This window comes from Cygnus atratus, chromosome 1, assembly GCF_013377495.2.
Source record: "Cygnus atratus isolate AKBS03 ecotype Queensland, Australia chromosome 1, CAtr_DNAZoo_HiC_assembly, whole genome shotgun sequence".
NCBI classification, from domain to species: Eukaryota; Metazoa; Chordata; class Aves; order Anseriformes; family Anatidae; genus Cygnus; species Cygnus atratus.
This window is the reverse complement of record NC_066362.1, coordinates 118,995,170-119,015,398: the sequence shown is the minus strand read 5'-3', so window position 1 is coordinate 119,015,398 and position 20,229 is coordinate 118,995,170. Positions and strand designations below refer to the sequence as shown.

At 44.9% G+C, this 20,229-nt stretch overlaps 1 protein-coding gene across 2 annotated transcripts in view; it reads left to right on the top strand.

Annotated features, from left to right (window-relative positions):
- Nucleotides 1–18,173, top strand: part of TSPAN7 (tetraspanin 7) — a 94,432-nt gene extending 76,259 nt beyond the window's left edge. Inside the window, exons 4-8 of one of the 2 annotated variants that reach the window (XM_035542272.2) lie at nucleotides 2,351–2,446; nucleotides 4,679–4,834; nucleotides 9,007–9,090; nucleotides 16,686–16,758; nucleotides 17,035–18,173. In XM_035542272.2, the coding sequence (XP_035398165.1) occupies nucleotides 2,351–2,446; nucleotides 4,679–4,834; nucleotides 9,007–9,090; nucleotides 16,686–16,754 (405 nt within the window). In that variant the 3' untranslated portion in view covers nucleotides 16,755–16,758; nucleotides 17,035–18,173. Of the gene's footprint in view, nucleotides 1–2,350; nucleotides 2,447–4,678; nucleotides 4,835–9,006; nucleotides 9,091–16,685; nucleotides 16,759–16,949 lie in introns of both variants that reach the window. The other variant, XM_035542273.2, reaches the window with a different exon arrangement.
- Nucleotides 18,174–20,229: the final 2,056 nt, after the last annotated feature.

Genomic DNA, 20,229 nt, shown 5'->3' with positions numbered 1-20,229 from the left:
GGGCAGGAGCTGCTGAGAAGTGCTCTGGAGCGTGGACAATTTGTAGGTCGCTGAGTTCAGCAGCTCCATATGCATCTCCAGGGATGCGGCTGATGTTCAACAATAACGTGTGCAGCTCTTAAAAAACGATACGATTCCAAATGAAGGGATTTAGCCAAAGCTCTTGGCCTCAGCTGTCTGATATTTACTCCGGAGCTATCATTTTTTTTTGTGTGTACATCATGTAAGATCTTTACTCTTTTACATATGCTGAAGACTCCAAAACAGATTATATCTTTTCTTAAACACAGCTTCTTCAGCCAGGCAAGCACTTGTTCGTGTAAGGCAAAGAGCACTTTTACGTCAGATCACACTTGATGTATTGTAAATCTTTTTCTTTTGGGGGGAGTGGAGGGAGGAGAGCGGGGAGAGAATGTGGAATGGGATTGTGTTTCTATACTGAGAATAGGGAGAGATTAGAAATAGCATGAGGTAGGAAACTGGGACAGGAAGAAGCTTTAGAGACACATGACGGTCTAGATTTGTAGTAGCACTTCTGCTTTATCCATTCTAATCAGGTCTATCTCTGGTTTTAAGTCCATACACCTACATGCCGTTAATACTGAACTAGAACAACCCCAGAGACCTTCTTTGTCTCTTGTCTTTGTATTAACTGCTTTTCTGGTCTCCTCTTTTGATGTGAAAATTCCCTTGGTATAGGCTTTTGTGGTGTCTGCCCTTGCGAGTGGTGGATGGTTTTTAGTTTGATCCTGAAAGACCTGCCCGTCTGCTCAAGGTGCCATGTCATCGGGCCTAAACCGTGGCAGCCTTGCCGTGACGCTGCTGCTCCCTCTTGGCAGAGGCAGTCTCTTGCAAAGGTCACAACCATGTGGGTTGACCAAATCATCTGCTACGCATCCCCTTTACCACCCAACTGAAGTACATTTCGTAGCAATGTGCTTGACCTTCTTCACCTGAGAGAGCTTTGTTCCTAAAGCAAACGCCTTCGGTGCTGGGGATAACGTTTGCCATGTCATGGGATTCATGGTTTCTTATGAGGCCCCTGTCTTCTCTCTCCTGGCTGGGTCTGTCTGGCAGAGATGTGCAGACTGCTTCCTTTCTCTTCCTTTGCACAAATTGCTATTTTTGCCTTTCTGACATAGCTCCGTCCCCCACCTTGCTGTGGGTATAAACTCCTTGGGCACCAAAGCAGTGTAGCTGGGAAGACAGCCCCAAACAGCTCATAATTTTGCTCCTTGCCTCATGCCTGCTTGATGTTGTCCTGCATTTAGTGAAAAGTCTTATTTTCACCATGTGCCCCAGTGATGTTCTCAAGGCAGTCAGTGCCCTCCTGGCTCCCCAGGGCGTGCTTAGTAAGGACAATGGTTTCTGGGTCGTGGCCTGGGCCTGGGCCATCTCAGTCATTGCTTTGTGCTGTGCCAAGGAGTCTGACCAAACTCCAGCTCCCATCAGGCACCCTTGAGCAGAGGGAAGCGTGGAGCCTCCTTCAAAACACAGTGCTGGAGTGAAGTTGGGGAAAAAGCATCTTTCTTATAGATTAAGTCATTTTCCAATCCCTTTTTGGTCACCTGGCAAGCTTGACTTCTCCTAGCACCTGCAGCGGGTTGTGATACATCCACCTGCTTCCTCTCCATATCTTCCCCATGTTTCTTAAGGGATTTCCCTGGTTAACCACTAATGATTCTCGTGTGCCTTCAGTGGTCACATTTTTATACTTTTCTTGGTTGCAGCTAGTTCTGCTGCTTGTCTTGAAAAGGAAGGAAAATCCTCAAAACCAACAATTTTCTCTCAGTCTCAAGAATGGTTAAAACCTGAGCTGTGTGGTCTGAAGCTGTCAGTTTGCAGGTCCATGCATGGGATCTCCTCAATCCCGTTATGTATACCAAGGATTTGTGATTCTGAAGCATTTGCTTTGAAGTAGGATTCATGGAGCCATCCTTTTGCTGTCTAGTTTTCCTTCTAGAGGGCCCCTGTTCAACAGAACCAGTATATTCATGCCCCAGGCATCCCAATAACCTGCTCAATGCATAGTGTTTTTACACTAACAACTAAAATGTCAGAATTCTGTTTTTAAAAATATATAGCAGTGTGCTAGGGTAGTGTTCTTTGAAGAGGCCAAGTCTGATAGACCCCACCTGGGAAATACCATGAGTAGACTCCTGACGGTTAAGAAGGAGCTCTGCCATCTGTGAAAGCACACTTTAGAAAGAGTGTGAAGGGATGGTTTAATTGCCTTGTTCAGCTTAGAAATGATTTTGTTTCATGGAAAAAGTGCCTCGGATGTTATGCTTTTTGTTTTTCAAGTTGGCAGGTTTGTTGTTTTTTTTTTGTTTTGTTTTTCCCCTCTTAGATCAAGGATACCTTCCTTAGGACATACACTGAAGCAATCCAGAATTACAACAAGAACGATGAGCGGAGCCATGCAGTGGATAATGTACAGGAAAGCGTAAGTCTGAAATTTGGAGATTAAAAATGAATAAATAAGTAGAGACAAAGCATACCTTCAGATCTGATCACAGAACATGAAGTGCTGATGACTCCATCTGCAAGCTGTATTTCGGAAGCAAAATGCAGCATTTAAGGTTTGGTCTTGCTCCCCAGTTCTGATTATAGCCCTGTCTGGTTGCATAGCATGTTTTTGCTGTAAGAAATCAGGTTTCTGAATGCTTGAGAAGACATGCTGCCCTGACAAAGTCAATGGGAACTTCCCCTTATGCACCAGTAAAAACAGGTTTTGCCCAGAACATCTACTAGTCGTAGAGTAGTTAGTCTCTCCAAGAACGCCCTGCTTCGTTTGGGAGATTTGCTGGATACCATGCCCAAGGCAGCAGGAGATACCAAATGGCAAAATTTCAAAACCAGTATTGCAACAGCACCATGCTGGTATGCTCTTAATGCTGCTGTTTTGTCAAATCAATTGCAATTACCTCTAATCTTGTGCCTGGGCTATGTTAAAAAACATGTACCAGTGGCATGGAAACATTTTACGATTGATTCAGACAAACTGATGTAAATCCAAATTAGAGAGTGGCAAAACTGATCGAAAGAAAAAGTATTTCAACTGACATGCTTGTACAAGATGGCTAAGTTTTAATGAGCTCACTACAAGCTGTCCAATAAAGATGGGGCCTGTCCTTCTTGCTTGTGGTTCACCCAGATCTTGAATTACATTTAGGAGCCAGTTTTATGTGTGGTAGAAAGTGGGCAGCCCTTATTCTTCAGGGAAATCTGTCAATAGGATTATAAAATGTTGTAAATCTGAGCTGGATCAGACAGGATTTTGTAATCTAGCATCTTGCATCGCTGATCAACTGCAGCTGTTCTGTTTGCAAGCACAAAGAAAGGCTGGCAGAGGAGACTTAATGGGCTAAGGGAAGAAACAGAGTGTATTTTGTCTGAAGAGAAAGCGGGTAGACAAACGTAGCTCTGTGACCTGAGGGGTGCAGTGACAGAGCAATGGGAGGTTTCCTCGCCTTCCAGCAGAGAGCAGAGCATGAGCAAATGCTGCAGCATGGCCAAACTAATCTGAGGTGGCCAGACACATGGGGCCAAGTCCACCGACTGGAGCAAAGGGCAGTAAAATTCACATATAAATTCTCACAGGAAGTTATACCATAGCCAAAAGATCCCTGCAGCTCACAGTACATGCTTTGAGCCAGTTGGCTTTTCGTAGGATTGGAACTTGCCAAATGGATGAAATTTTAATGTAAATGTATTGAGGGCTTCTAGGTCTATCTTAGAGATGACAACTATTATTTAGCGCCCCTCAGCACATTTGAAATTGCCCCTAACCTGGCTCCTCCAGCCCAGCAGACTATAGTGCTGGTCTCAATAGAGTATATTCTGCTGTCAGATTGCCTGTTTGAGAAATGTTAACTCTTTGTTGGAATTTCTGATTCCTTGGAGTTGGCTGAACTAAATAGTTTTGAGTAACTGTCTGGTGTTTCTGTCATAGCAAAATGTTCACGCCATTTGTAGCTCTGTTTTCACAGGAACTGCGTTTATAAGTCTTTTTCATGCAGAGAATTCAGCACATACTCCGTATCTTTGAATGACAGTCTTCTGGTTTAGCATCTAGAGCAGAACCATCCTTCCTGACTTATGTTTTTTCAGCTGATTTTATAGACACACTCTGTGAACATATGATTTCCTATTCACAGCTCAGTGAATTTTCCTAGAAATTATTTTGGTGAGTTAGGGAAGTTTGCTTCACCTTAGGAATTTGTACTGCTTTGACCCTGTCTGTGTTCATTTTAATACTTTATAACATTTTGGGGTTTTAAGGTCATTTTTTATGACCACATGATGAGGCTCTATCTTGAATTTCCAGAATCATCTTTCACCCAATAAATAAATGAGCAAAAAAAGAAAAAAAAGATGGCTTCAATTAAAAAAGATGGGTTTATGACTGGACCTTTGTTAAATGTAACAAATAATAGCTCTTCTCATGAAATACCTTTTTAGTAGTTCATCTGCTCCTGTCTTCCTGATGGGAGATCTGGACACTTTTGTAATAAATAGTGGGGATTAGTATCTACTTTTCAAATCTGGAGAGAACCTGCCTTTATTTTATTTATGAGTTTAAGTGGGCAGTGATGATTCTGTACTAGTTTCAATTCTGTGTTTTTTTGTTTTTTCTTTTATTAATTTATTTTAATCTGCCTCTTTTTTCTTGTAGCTGAGCTGCTGTGGCATTCAGAGCTATACCAACTGGAGCACCAGCCCTTACTTCTTCAAACATGGCATCCCTACAAGCTGTTGCATGAACTCCAGTGACTGTAATACTCAGGATCTGCGCAATATGACCGTGGCTGCCACTAAAGTAAACCAGAAGGTAATAGTAACGTTGTGCCAAGGGCAATTGTTATGAAACCATCCAGTACCTCAGTGGAACAGTGGCATTTCATTTCAAATGTTTGGTTGGTAAGGATGTGTTTTGGGGCAGAGTGATGGTGAGGATGGGCTTTGCTCCTCACTTGCTTTCAAATTCTTTAAGCTGACTTTTCTCAAATGACCAGTTGTGGTGACATTTCTGCTGAGAAGGAAATTTGTTCCCGTTCCTCATAACACTGATTCAGGTACAGCTCTGCACACAGAAGCAGTGCTGATCAGGCAAAGGAGTGTGTGCAGCACATGCATTTGGCTGTCCTTGAAAGCTAGGTTGTTCAGTGCTTCTCTGTGCTCTCCTGCTGAATGCTGTGCTTTTTTGTTCAGAAGAAAGATGTGTCTAGGTGGAAGGAAGGACAGGTTTTACTCTTGCTTATGTTCTACTTGAAATTTCAGCGCTAGAAGTGTTACTAGAAATGACAGTGCATAATTGTCATCCCAAACAGAGAAAACAGGGATGACTGACAAGTGTATGTTTGTGTGGGTACGTTTACAGTGGCTCTTAAGAAAATCTTTGAACGTGTGCCACTGCATTCAAAGCACAGCCTGAGGTCACCTGAAGGAACAGATTGGGAAAACAGCACAGGAATGGGAAAGCAGGTTGGAAAAAGAGGAAGAAAATGAATAATTGGGGAATAAAAATACACAAAGCACAAGGAAAGGGAGGAATAAAGGGAAAACAATACAGCATATATCACAGACACTGGACTGCAGAAGTACAGCTCAAGTTTTTCCTTTAATTGCTGGTGCATCATCAGTTCTTTCTTTCTAGTTAAGATTTGCAAGAAAAGCAACAGACAGTGTATTGGTAAAATTAATGAATTTGTAGCCAAATCACCAAGCTAAGTTGCAGCATACCTCAGAGTTAAGAACTGTTTGCTTTGCTGTTTCTGTTTTCAGTGTTGCATAGAAAAAAGAAAAAAGAAGAAAATGTCTTGAGTAGATAACGGGAAATATGGAAATGCCTCTCTGTTTTCTGTTTCTGTCTTTTTCACCTCAGTCACCTGTAGATCAGAAAGTTGCAGTGGTGGCTGAGAACAGCCTGCAACACCTTTTTTTTTCAAACCAGTCAAGTGGACATCTTCTAGCATGTATTAAAAAAAAAAAAAAAGAAAGGAAAATAGAGGATTATTTCCCACTGACTTCTTCTGTTCTAACCACTTTATTTTCTGTGATAGTTTAATGAGAGCCACTTGTTGCAGATGTAACTGGAACATTAGTGACGTCCATCTGTTACGAAACTCACTGTCGTCACCAGCAAAGTAATCTTGCTGGGTTGCATAGGATAGATATAGAATATAAGTATAGAATATGAAGGATGAGCAACTCCTTTCATTCACACTTTATGAACTTGTAGTAACTTTATGTTTTTGTAAAAGTGGGAAGACGGTGAGAGACAGGATGGGTGTGGATCTATGGGATGTGCAGTACAGCCAGCATCCCTGGCAGGAAAGCTTTCTGGTGTGTGTGTGCATCCTCAGAGACTGCCTTGTCCTCTAACGGGGGATCCGTCCGGGGATGGCCATGCTCTTTGACCCTTTCCTGGCTGCGTAACAGTGCAGGTGTCGTTTGCATTCCCACTACCAGTCTGGTGTTTCCCAAAAGTGCCAGGCTTACTCCCCATGCTCTGCACGCACAGAGGAATCCCTGTCCATTTGTGAGTTCCTCTTGGCAAAGGACACCTGCAAATGTGTAGGGAGCAGCTGTGGGATGAAGGAACTTGTCCAGTGCCAGTGACTGGCTTGCAGTCATGCTTGCTCCTCAACCTGCCTCTTGTCTAATGCCCGAGTCACCTGGTGGAGGAGAACTGCCGATTCCTCGGGAGGCAGCTGACTTCGTTACTTGGTTTGATTACCATGGGGAAGTTTAGCAATTGTTGGATCTTGGATTTGTCCCTAACTCTTGAGCAAGGTGGGATTTTTCTGAAAGGGGCGTGAGAATAAAAAGTAAAGCTGGAGGAAGGGTTATTTTGCCCGAAGAATAATGATACATTATCCAAAGAGAATTAGCTAAAGATCTAATTGAAGGACTAAAAGAAAACATTCCTGGGTTTTCTTTGCAAACTCTGCCACTAACTTGCTCGGTGACCTTGTGTAAATCATTTAGTCTGTCAGTTTCCTGATCTCAGATGGGACTAATACCTAACTTTAAAAGTTGTCATTAGGATTAGCTAATTGAAGTTTGTATTGTGCTTTTAATCTTCAGAGCTCCTTACCAGCAAATCCCAAGAACTATTTCTCTCAAAAATCTTAATAAAGGAACAGATGTGTGAAGAATCATCATATTCTTGCTACGTCGTCACTTGTGACCTCTTAATCAGCACAGTGCTTCACAAACATTTGTACTACTGCTTCTTGCAGTCTTATTCATGTGCACAGCAAGGAGAGAAGTTAGCCATATTTATGCAATGTACTTCAGGAAACAGATGATTGTGATTTGGGAAAATACGGTCTTCAGATGAGGAGAATGATCACACCTATCTCACTTGCATGTTTTTTTAGTGAGATCTTCTGTCTCCCTCAAATTGCCATTGCTGTTAGATGTTGCTTCTCTTGAAGGCTGTTGAACAGAACAGATTTCAGAAAAGCTAGGAGAACATTAAGCGTGTCAGACTGAATGAAAGAACTGGTTGAGAAATCTAATCTCATTTCGTAATATGTACGGCACACGCACAGCTATAGTTGCTTGATGTGTTAAATATGCAAGCTTGAATCTAACATACTGTACAGTGTTGTAAGACATAATTAATACATATGCTTAAACATTTCAGAACTGAATTATGGCTGTGCTGATCTTCAGTTACTATTAGGTTTACCACTTCATTACTCCCAGGATTAAATAAAATGTCTTCTGATATTACAGAAGAGGTTAAAGAAATGATATAATTTAGGTCATGAACGGCCTGTCTGCAACAGATGACATTGTCCTTTCCTTCTAGCTGTTATTTTTCACAAGCAGTGTAATGCTCTGAAATCATGCAGAGTTCTTCCAGTATTTGCAGAAGTAGTGTGTGGATGGAGGGGGAATGTAGAGATGTATCTCCAGTACAGGACTAGAGTCCAAACTGGGAAGGGGAACTCACTCTTATTTCTGTTGTTTCCAACTTCTGATAAAGTGGATAAAGTTATAATATTACATGCAAGGCCATGGGAATGACTTTATGCTGAGAGTGTTGTTGGTCCTTTGGGGAGGTGTGTCAAAAAGGTGGGATGTGGCTTTGTGTTGTGTGGGCAAATGAGTTAGTAAGAAAAGAAAATGGATTTTTTTTTTCAAGTTTTTTTTTGTCATGTGTTTAGATTCATTTAGGGACCACAAACTAGGAAAACTAATTTCAAACTGTTTTTTTTGAAGAGCAGAGTAGGCAATTGGAGAAACTTGGGTAAAGCTAACATTGGCAGGACATCTCAAAAAAGCTTGTCCAAGAGAAGGGCAGCTTACATGTATGAATTTTCTGGCACTGGTGTGTGCCATGAGCTGGGGTAGGAGGAAGCAATTCCGGTGATGGAGTCAGGGTCTGAGCTAGAGACAGAAAATTGAGTCTGGGGAGGTGGACAGGGAATTTTATGTCCTAAAGCAAACAGACCAGGAAGCTTCATACAAGACGCCTGATAACTTTATTAGATAGTTTGAAGTTGTATACCTCTCAGAACCTTGCCTGGTCTCCTTTGACTGATGAAGGTAAGCAGAATGCCTCACTGGACACCTGAAGCATGCTTGTACTAAACATCCGGAATATTCAGAGATCAGCATCATTTACTCATTTTTTGGCACCTATATTGTATTATAACATGACTTTACGTCGTTATTGGTGTGGTTTTAAATCAAAGGTGTAATGTTTATTCAGTCACTGCAAACTGTCTTTCTTTAATACGACCTGTGAAAATGAGTGCAACATCACATTTAGCTTTTAAAAATACTCGGATGCCTTTGTTTCTAAGCAGAGCTATTTTTGTCATCATGTTCCGTCATTCACTCAGAATTGCTGTTAGAAATAAAGATGACGTTGGAAATAACAGCAAAAACATCGTCTAGCCCAAGAACATTTTAAATGAGAGGTATGTATGTATGTGTACATGCCAGGGAAGATCTATACAAAGAATTATTATGTTTGTTTTCCAGGGCTGTTACGATTTGGTGACCAGTTTTATGGAGACAAATATGGGAATTATAGCTGGAGTTGCTTTTGGGATTGCGTTCTCACAGGTAAGTGCATAAACGCTTTCCTCCCCCATTTTTTTTCTTCTTTCTCTTTATCCTGACATCAAGGAAGGAAGGATTATGGTAAGGGACTGAGCTCAGCATGCTCGTTAGTCCTGAGGTCATCTGTTCATTGATTTTCTTTTTTTCAACTTAAATGAAGTTTCTCCGTGGGAATATCAGTTACGGTTGAGCTAATGACTAGCTCAAGGAAAACAACTTGTCCCTTCACCGGGTCACACAGAGGTTAACCCAATAAAACATTGGCTTAAATGGAGCATAAACAGCAAAGAAGACAAATAGCTTGTCCATTGTTTGGATAAGCTTCTATCTTCTAAGCTCTCTTACTATTTTTTAAGGGAATGAAGAATACAAATAAGAGTGTACCTTCAGGCCTCTGCATCCCAGAGAAGGGGAAAAGGGAGCCTGCAAGGGGCACTGGGTTTTGGTGATTGATCTTTCTTTTTCCTTGTAGCTCGGAACACTTTGAGCAGAGATCTGCCAAAACCAGGTTATTAAACCAGCTCCTTGCCTGCACTAAAATGTTTGGTATGGGTAGGAGAAGAGAAGAGCTAAGTTTGCTGCTCTCTGATATTCAAACTGTCTTTACCTAGACAAAGGTTAGGGAAACTAAAGGACTGGTCAGAATCTTTTAATCAAGAAGTGGCAGGAAAATACCTGCATTTTTCAACAAGACCTGTGCTCCTTTATACTACTCATTTCATGCATGATGACAAGGATTCTCCCGCGAATGTGCAAAAATGAGAGAGGGAGAAACACAGGCAATGGAAAAGTGCTTGCAGAATGGTGCAGCAAAATGTGTGAGGATGTATTTGATGTCTGATCCACTTACGTTTGAGAGGCAGTCTGCCTTCTCTCTGTGGAGAGTATGTGGTATGACTGCAAGCGTCATATTCAAAAACTGTCATGCAACTTTCACTTGCTTCATTCACACAACATTAAAAACCTGGGTCCTGAGGCAACACTGAAAATACAAATATCTCTTGAATGACTTATATTTATCCAGGGGTATGAAAAAGTGAGGTGCTAGGACAAATTATTTGACTTCTGAAAACTCATGGATTCAGTTAGCAAGATGCAGGTTTATACTGTGCTGCACTGGAAGAAGTGATTTTCCAGTGCTGTTCCTGGTGGTGGGCAAGTAGATGGAGGGGCTGTAGTTCCCCTCTTGCCCTGGCTACCCCATCTGTTCGGTCTGTGCTTGGCTGCATGGTATTTATAAGAGCTCTCTGAGGCTAATTCACTCAGAATTTGCTGTGGCCTCCAGGTTTTTCAGAGTAACTGTCCACAAGCTGTGTGGAAAATGGCCACCACATCCTCATGGTCATCATACACACAATCCAAGGTAGCCCTGAAAATGTGTGGGCTCAGGCCAGCTGCCTGCTCTGCCTTGGGCATATCTATAAACCTGATGCCTTCTTGTCTTGGTCTCAGGTGTGAGAAGCCCCGTGCTTTGGCTTTTCATCCTGTTCAATATGAATGTAAACCTTAGTTCACCGTACCTCAAGGCACCCAGAGCATGCACGTGGGTGTCAGCTCTTTGTGATCCAAAGTGAAAACCAGAAGTCTGGAACTGGTGCATGGAGCGGGGGGAGAGATTTTTTTTTTAAAAGTCTATTCTAGTTCTTGTTGAATGGTCACAGTTGTCTTGATACTCTTCTCCAACCTCGATTATAACTTGATTACTTCTGTAGGACTCTGAACTCTTTATTTCACTTTGGGTTCTGGACAGCTAGAAGGCTATGTAGCATCTTTTTAAATGTCTAATGTAAAACCCTCCAAAATAATGGGATAAGTAGCACTTTACGAGTCATTTATGTGCTGCTAGGGTAAATGCTTCAATCAGGACTGGTACTATGTGAAAAACTTTAGTCAGTCTACCACACATATGATAGGCAAAGAAACATCTTGCCTGGAAGTTGCTTGCAGCTGGGAGGGGGAGTTCAGCTGGAGCTGTCAGTATTTCGGCACGTGCCTGGCTGTTTGCTGTAGGTCATCAGTTGCTCTGTGAACGCCACGCAGGAAGGCAGGCAGTGCTGCAGCAGGGCTTGGGCAACGCATGCAGAGCGTGATCCCCGCAGCAGGAGCCTGCTGGCACGGGGCAAGGCGAGCCCTGCGGGCTGCAGGCAGCACCGTGGGGCATGCACCCCGCCACTGCGGCTCAGAGGGAAACCCAAGGTGTGTGTGCTGAATAGAAAGAAGAACAGAAAAAGAAGAGAAGGCGGCCAGTTGTCATTTCCTGACTAATCTGTTTTGCTGGACCCGATTAGGGTTGGTGTTTACAAATCGATTTCAGGTTAGCCCTGGCTGGCAGTAGTGCCAGGCAGCATTCCAGCTGCAGGCGAGGTTTTGCTCTTCCTACTGAGAATAGTTTTAATCTAAGTAAAAGGCAGATGACGACGTGTCGCTCATCTCCAGCAAAGCATGGTCAAGGGCCTTTCCTTCGCGTGATTTGTGAGGTGTTGACTAGCATGAGGAATGTGCTGATTCTCCAAAACGGGGAAGGCTGATGTAATGGCATTACATCTCGCAGGCCTGGCACAGACCTCCCAGTCAGAGTCGGAGTTTTAACGAATCACTGCGCTGCTACCATTGTCTGCATGTTGAGAAGCCGGCACTGCGTCTCGGATTTGAAATAACAATAATAAAATACAATTTTATAGTTTTTGGCATCAGATGCCAACGCTTACTTTCAGCTGGGATAATTTCCGTTTAGCAGGTGCTCTTCAGAGCAGCAAAATGAATACTGTTCTGCCCAACAGAGAATAAAATTATGTAAGCAGCGTGGATGATGAAGACCTTTTCCTAGATAAAACGACAGTGCAGGCGTTGGCTTAAGGGGTGCAAGAGAGGGATTTGGGGGGGAGGGGGAAGGGTTACAGACATTAGGGTCCCTGAATAAAGGATTCTCAGTGCAATGTTAAAGCCAAATTCTTTCTTCTGTACTGAAGGCCTGGAAGCCAGGTGCTGTGCCCTCCTGTATGTTAACGTAGTTGTGAGTAGTTCTACCTAACTGGGGACACAGTTCTGGTGGAGACATCATTAACCTTGTCTACTGCAACCCCTGTCTGGAGACACGGAGGCTGAGACTTGGCCTGGCACAGCTCCCAGGGAGGGGTGTGCAGCTCTGTGCCCCGTTGCACCTGGGCTGGGGAGTTGGATCCTTATCGGGATGCAACGTGCGACCTGAAATCTAATATAACACTAAGTCTGCTGCTTCTAAAGACCAATCGCTGTGGGTTTAGTACGGAGATAGGACCTGTGCCAGAGGCATACCGCGGCACTGGAGGCTGACTGGGGTAAGCAGCACATGACATGGAAAATGTGCTGTCTTATGAAACAGAGGCAGGGAACCAGGATGCTTGAAGCTCTGCATATTGAGAATACGGCAAGGTAAATCATTGAACTATACTGTTATTCCTGATGGATAAAAAAGCAGTTTTAGCTTACCTGATCCGGTGATGAATTCAAATTTACTTCAACGCATCTGTATTTATAGATTTTGGTGGGGTTCCAAAGAATGAGAAATGGTGAAGATACCAAGACACAAAATGGAAAAATGGAAATTCAAATTGCACTTCAGTTTCTCTTCAGTATAATAAGATGTAATAAGTGTGTCCTGCAGGATAGCTTCCACTCAATTTTAATACCTGTGAAATGATTATATTTAAAAAACAGTCATCATGTGTGTGGTAGGTGATAAGATTGCTAGGAAGTCGCCATGGATGGATTTCAGTGATCAGATCCAAGATATGCCTAAGATTACTCCTAGGTACCATGGAGAAATGAAAAATGTATGGACTGCATTGAGCTGTCTGGAGTGAACTTTTGCCAACAGAATGGTAGTAAGGAAGATGCACCTGAGGGATGTGGGTTTTCCAGTGCTCTAAGCCAAAGAATTTGTCAGTATTTTCAAGTTCCCTGTAGCAAGACCAGAGGTATCAAGACAAACTCTCTGGGTTTTGTGTAATATTTCAGGAGACCGAAGTAATCTTAGAAAAGTGGGAAGAAAAGGAAAAAGTGAGAGAGGAGACAACTACAGAACCAAATCTGGCACTTTCCCTGGTGGAGTGATATTTGAACTTTGTCATTCTTAGAGCTCAAAAAAATGGGACTATAAAAAAAAGGAAAAAAAAGGGAATTAATAAGTGAGTAAAAGTTGAGATGGGGCACTTGAGAGATGGTGGGAGCTAAGGAAATGAAGGCAACTTCTAGCAGCTAGTTTCTTTGCTGGAACCCTTTTATGCTGGTTCCTCTGGTGTATCAAAGGAGCTGCAGGGACCTGCTACACAATGGGATAAGGGACTTCCATCTGAAGAGCAGAGGTTGCAAGTGATGAAGCAAACACGGAGAGCAAGAGGGGGTGGAGGGAGCTCATTTGTGGTTCACAGACGGAGAGCCTCTAACCTGATTCAAATACAGAAAACTTGTAGCTGTGACTGTAATGAAAGAGCACCGTGAGGAAAATTCAGCAACTTAATACAATATCGCCTCTTCTTGGTACAGGAGGGACAGTGCTCTTGTGGTTCAATGTGAGAGTCTACACACCTTGTAAAATACAAGGTTTTATATGTGTTCAAAGTACTTCTAAGGTATTTGTTATAGCTCTGCTGTGCCCTAGTGATGGGTAGAAGTGCCTTATAAAATCAGTGTATGCAATGGCTTGATATGCGGACCGTTATTTTTGAAATACAGAAGTTGGGTGTTATGGTACTATAATGACTTAGATGCATAAATCAGCATATAGTCAGGGCCAGGAATTAATAAGTGGACCAGAGATCAGGAAGATGCATTCATGTGTAACCTGCCGTTCATCTTACGAGTGACTTGGTTAAATCAAAACATTGTTGTGTGCCTGCAGATGCTACAAAACTTAGACAACTGCTTATTGGTGAGTTGCAGCCGGTAAAAAGAAGAAGAATCCCAAATTAAAGATAGCCGGGGAGGTCTTGTACAGTCGAATGTGGAAAAGAAATGCTTGCTGTTTGTATTGCTTGCAGCATCTTTCCCGTGTAAACCTGACAGGAGTAGCAGGCTGTGTTAGGGAACAATGGTGGCCATAAGCTGGGTGCTAGTGCAGGACCAACTGCCCGTGTTTTCCAGGCTTTGCCCTGACTTTCCTCCCCTCTGTGGCAGTCTGGGACTGTGCAATGTGATGCTGTCTGAAATAGCAACAAAGGAAGACCGAAGCTCTAGTGAGGGATAGGAAGTAATAAGGATCTCGTGGCACAGGCTAGCAAGATGAGTTACCTTGAATGTAGGTACACTGTTGGCCATTGTAGGATGAGGGGGGAACGGTTTTGCGTTTGGGATGGAATTTGCTCAGTGAAAATAAATAGGATGAAATAGACTGTGGAGTTCATTGTAGTGAAAAGGGCAAAAAGTCAGGGAAGTAACTTGTGTGACCAGCTGAGGAAGGTGAGAGAAGAAGGAAAGGTACTGCAGACATAAAAAGGGAACAGCAAGGCGGGTGGGACAGTGCCACTCAGCGTTACTTAACTCTGCTCTGGATGTCAAGGCATGGAGCATTGCACACCAGGCACGCGGTATAAGAAATCTCATTCTCAAAACTGGAGCTGAGATAAAGAAACATCGTACAAGCAAGCAGTGGAACTGATAAAGCCCCTCTAGTAAACCCACTGAACGTAAATGGGTTTTCAGCAACACTTTCTGAGCTGCCAAATTGATAAAATCATCCCAGTGACTGGGGTATTTACACATGGAAATCCAAAGCCCAGACGGATAGTGGTGGCATCGTTGTTACTGGTCCACAGGCTCCTGGGTGAGCTGTGAGCACGCCAGCTGCTGCATCAGTTCCCTGCTGGAATACCTGTCTAGAGATGTTGAGTAGAAAAGGCTAAAATGTCTTCTTGGTATCAAGTAAGATTTTCAAAGCTGGGGAGTGTTTCCAGCACCCACATCTCTTTTGGCAGCTGTGAAAATACAGCCCACAAAGCCTAGTAGCTGAGATCTTTATTGGATGTTGTTGAGGAAGGGTTATCGAAGGCAATATCATCCTTGTTATTTGGTGGCAAAATCGGAGGGGGGCGTGTTGGTGACAGCAGAGATTCAGGCTACTTTTAGGGAAGACCCCATGCCCTTCTCAGATGCCTAGCACAGTCATGGTGGTACATGATCTGACACCAGCACCCCTGGTGCTGTGCTGTTCCTGGAGCAGTTGTGGTGCGTTTGGTTCATGCAGACCCTGAAATAGGAGAGGGAGTGCTACGTGGCAAATTTCCGTCAAATGGAGCGTGGCCTGACCAGGTATGTGACATCCTAGGGGCATAAAACAGTTTATCTGGATTTGTGGTACCCGGGCTTGGTCTTGTTCTGGGCTGATGCCAGCTTGACTCTGACATAAGTGGAGTGTCACTCAGCTGTGCTTCTTACAGCCGTGTCCAGAAATGTTATTAGGGGGGAGGCAAGCGCTTTCAAGCCTTTGAGCGGTCTCAGTATTTAGATGCAACCGTAAAGCGATGTAATGCGGGTGTAGCGTAACAGGGGATCAAGCAATTGGCCAGTGGAGAAGGTGAATATTTTGATGATGATAGTGTTTACAGGGAGCACTGATTGTGTAGGGGAAATGACAAACACTCCCAAGCGTGAAATGAAAGAAGGAGCCAATTTGGGCGGGCAGCCAGCCAGCCATTAGCTGCGGGCGCTCTGCAGGGCCTAAGGGGAAGCGGAGCCCTGATGGTGCGACGGGGTTGGGATCTGCCTTCCTAAGCACTGCTCCGTGAGCTGGACTGTCCCCACCAGGCACCCCATGGCGCCAGAAAGGGCGCTGGAGCAGCTGGGGGATCCCAAACCTTGGCAAAAGCTGCTGCGGCTGCTTGGAGCAAAGTCAGGGAGAGGCTGATACTCGTGTGGAGGCAGCCCTCTTGCCTCGCCCCGTGGCCGGTGATGAACGGTGACAATCTGGGTATGCTCGTGAGTTAATTAATTGACCAATCCCAATGAGAAAAGGGAGGCTGAGTTATGTACAGTGCGTTAATGCTGTGGGCATATGCAGAAAATGCTAACAAACTGCAGCACACAAAACATTGAAATGACTGAGAGGTTATTGAAGAGTGGAGGCAAGGGATCTGTTTTCAATAATCTGAGTAATATCCAGGGGAATAGTGAAAGACTTCTTTTTATATTGTTTTATTTCTGGATTTATAACATTCGTTTATCGAGTGCTGCATCGTTTGTAAAGAAAGCATAGCTACCCTGGGGCGTCAGGACCCGCAGTGGAGCCAGTGAGTGACACGCAGCCGGCAGCGTGCTGCTGCACCCGCTGGTTGCCCGTCCGTGCCTGGCTGGGCCTGGAATGGCAACAGGATCGAAAAGTAGTAAAAACACGTGCCGCCTGTCATATAAAGGGGCTTGGGTAACAATCCAGAGGAGGATCCAGTGAGGAAGGACGAGATTTTAATGCTGTTCCTCTAATTAGAGTGGTCCCTAAAACAGGGGATAAATTCTGTTGTGGGTGATAACACCAGGACAAGAAATCTTTGCCTGCCGTGGCCTCTGCTTTGCCCTGCATTCCTTTAACCTAAATTCTTCTCTTCTGCTTCTCTTCTTGTCTGGAACAGTTGATCGGGATGCTGCTGGCGTGCTGCCTGTCCCGGTTTATTACTGCTAACCAGTACGAGATGGTGTAACAAGGTGAGCCGTGCCCGCTTCCTGTGCGGTGTGCTGTATGTGCTGCTTCTGCTGAAGACAGAAGATGCCGCTTAATTCACCAAGAATTAAGTCTTCCCACGTGATTTCTTGGGTTTTTCATCCCAATATTCTGTCTGTTGGGGAAAAAAAAAGGGGGAGGTGGTAACATCCTATTGAATGTTTTGCCATTTCAGTTTTCTTCTTGAAAGGAGAGGGCGAAATACCTGCTGTCAGCAACCGAGCCAACCCGGCGCTTTCCTTTTGTCCCCCCCCATCTAGTCTTTCAGAAGCGCGACGTCCAGAGCCTGTCTCAGGACCAGGACCTGCAGCAGCACCCAAGAAAGACTGACACGAATGTTATAGCACACACCGTCTCTCGCACGCACGCACACCCCCCCACCACAAGCAAGCACGTGCGCGCGTGTGCGCGCTCGCCGCCCCCCCGAATTCCCGACCTCTGCCCCCCGTGTAGTGTTACCACCATCCTGTGAAGTCCCACCGTGCCGCCGAGAGCCGCCGGGACCGCTCGGCCTCCACACCCGACCTCCGTGCTGGCGGCCGGGTGGAGGACGCGGCGCCGTCCGTCTGCTCCTCGTCACGCAGTAGTTGCATTGTAAGTTAACACAGGTAATTAATTCATTAACAGCATCGACCAGGCTGTGCATGTAGTGACTGGAGGGCGCGATTAGCCTTTCGCCATGGTTAATAAGTGTTGCACACGTTCATATAAGACCGGTATATGAAATATATATTCTTTTGGTTTTACCTTAATTTCTTGGTTTGTTTATTGCTTTACTAAGGTTTTCACCCTTTCCCCCTTCCCCGCACCTGCTCCCCGTCCCCAAAAACAAAAGGAATCGGTAACATAACATAAAGATACTTGAAAATGATGTTAAAATGTTGTGCTTGAAGGGAAGCGTTGCTCCTGGTGTTCTTCTACATCTTTGATTCTTACTCAGTGTTGTATGCCTAGTGCGTATCCCGGTAGGCTTTGTCTAGTGCATTTTGCCTCTGAACCTGATCCTGTGTAATACTGTTACTAAGCTGTGTTGTTGCTTACCGTGAAGGCAGTAATTTTGCTTCCTTTATTTTTATTAGATAGCTATGAACTAACTGAACCGTGCTGTACTGCGGCCTTCAGATTTTTTTTTCCCGTCCTTTCTTTTTCTTTCTTTTTGCATTGAGGTTGCAGCCACCAAATACGTTGTTGAATCAAATCAAAATAAAAACAACAAAAAAAATCACAAAAAAAAACAACAGGCATATGAAATATTTTTGGGGGAAAGCAAAAGTTTAAAACCTTTTTAAAAAATAGGACTTTTTTAATAATGCCTCTGTCTAGCATGCCAACGAGAATGCATTGATATTGTGAGTATTTGTGATATACGTATTAATAAATGGAACCATTACAGATTTCTAGCTGCTTCCTTTTTGTTCTTCAGTTGTAACAAAACTCTTTTGGGGGGGGGGGAGTGAAAATGAAACACAAGTGCACAGCTTGGAATGACATGCCTTTATGCATATTTTAACAACTAACTTGCTTTTGACAGAAAAATGTTATTACCCTGGAAAAAAAAAATGAAAGAGCTGGAATTGTTTCAAAGCTCCTAGAAAAACCTTCCACAGCTGGTTTCACCATGTGACAAATACATACCCTCTGCTTTGCAATTTTTCTTCTTGTGACTGATACAATCTGCAGCGTTTAATTATCCTGTCCTTAGCGCTGCGCATGATTTTGGCATTAAGCATCTCTTTGATTTTGGTAAGCGTGTGGGTGGGGGGAAGAGGGACGGGGGGGCTAATAGCCATCTTTGCTGCATTTGCGGAAAGGCAGGCACTCATCTCTTTCTCGTTTGAATGTGCGAGGACCTGAAGGTCTGATCAAAGGCCTGTAGAAGTTTAAATCGGGAAGTGCAGGCGCCCTGTGCCTGTGTGCAAGCTGCCACCATGAGGTCTCTGCTGTGATTGTAAAGCGGGGTTGGTCTTTGCTAACGTGGGATGGGCTGCAGAGCAACACCAACCCCAGTCCCAGGGCAGGCTGTTATTTTGGGCTGCCGCTGGCCAGACAGAGGGGTATCTGGGCACATCCAGGGCTAAGCCGACGTCTTCCAGGAGCTGCTCCCCTGGCACCACTTCCACAGGGGCGCAGTGCCGTGCCAAACCCTGTCCCCTGCCTCGCAGGTAATGGATTGTATAGATTTGACCCGCTGCCAAAACCAAAAGCTCCGATTCACCACTCGTTCTCTGCTTCTGCGTTTGATTACTGCTTGGAGCTTCACATTCGTCTTCTGTCGCAATCTGCATTTTTTAGCGCGGCGCTAAAAGGAGCCTGGCTGTGTGCAGTCGTCGGCGGCACTTGTGTTACTGTGGTGCCCAGGAGCTGCCTGCGCTGAGGGCTGCGCCTGGGGTAATGCACTTCTGTACCCCGTGAAACACGTGAGCATGTCATATTTTCTTCATCAGCTCCATTTTCCCTATTTTAAGTTGTTGGCAATGGGAACAAAAAGGCTTGGTACTTTTGTGTGAGAGCAGCATTAGGTGTAGGGGACCCTGAAGTGTGGGGACGCCATCTCTTCCACCAGTCCGTCCTTGAGCTTCAAAAACAATTCAGAACAGAGGGTTGTAAATAAGAGAAGAGGAAGCTGCTCCACAAATTTAAATCTGCCCTGCTGCTTCACTGCCCTTCCCCTGTAGCCTGCCCCAAGACCAGAGCGTGTCCCTGCTGGTGGCATCGCTGCTCTCCAAAAGCAGCATCGGCGAGTCCTGCGTCGTGGAGCTCCGCGGGGAGGATGGGGCAGCTGCACGGTGCTCCCCCTGGGGCAGGGGCTTGCCTTTCTCCTCGCTCGGTGGAAAGCCTCTGGGACGTGGTGTGGGGGCATCTCAGGACCTCAGCTGGTGAGCAGTGCTGGAGGGCCTCGCTGGTGGCCACGGTCCTTGGGGAGGAGCGCTGCGGCCTCAGGGTAGTGCCTGAAGCCAGCAGGGCCAGGTCAAGCCTTGCTTTGTACCTTCCCCCCTTGGGACATTGGCACGGTGTGCCCAGTTCTGCTCTCCTCGTGGTACCAGAAATGGGAATATCAACCAGGGGCAGGTCCCAGCCCCATTGCCAACCCTGACATCAGCCGAGGATCGCACGTTCCCTGTCTGAAAACACCCGCGCACCCAGGTTGTTACAAACAACAGGTCACCCAGGTCAACACACCAACAACACTCCCGCTTTTTGGTCAGAAAAAGTGTTTTACCCCACAGATGTGTGAAATCAGCTTTCCGAGGGCTGCTTTTACCAAACTGGCCTAACTTTGAAGAAGAAGCTGCTGGTTTTGCCTTTTGTTTGTCTGTCGTAGCTGGTCCTGTTGCTAGCAAGAAGCATTTTATTCAGATGGGGTTTCCTTCTCCTCTAGCGCGGCTGGAGAGGTTTGGTGTGTGCACGCTCATCAGCAGCGAGCCGTGGCGAGGCAGACGCCCGTCTGCTCTGCG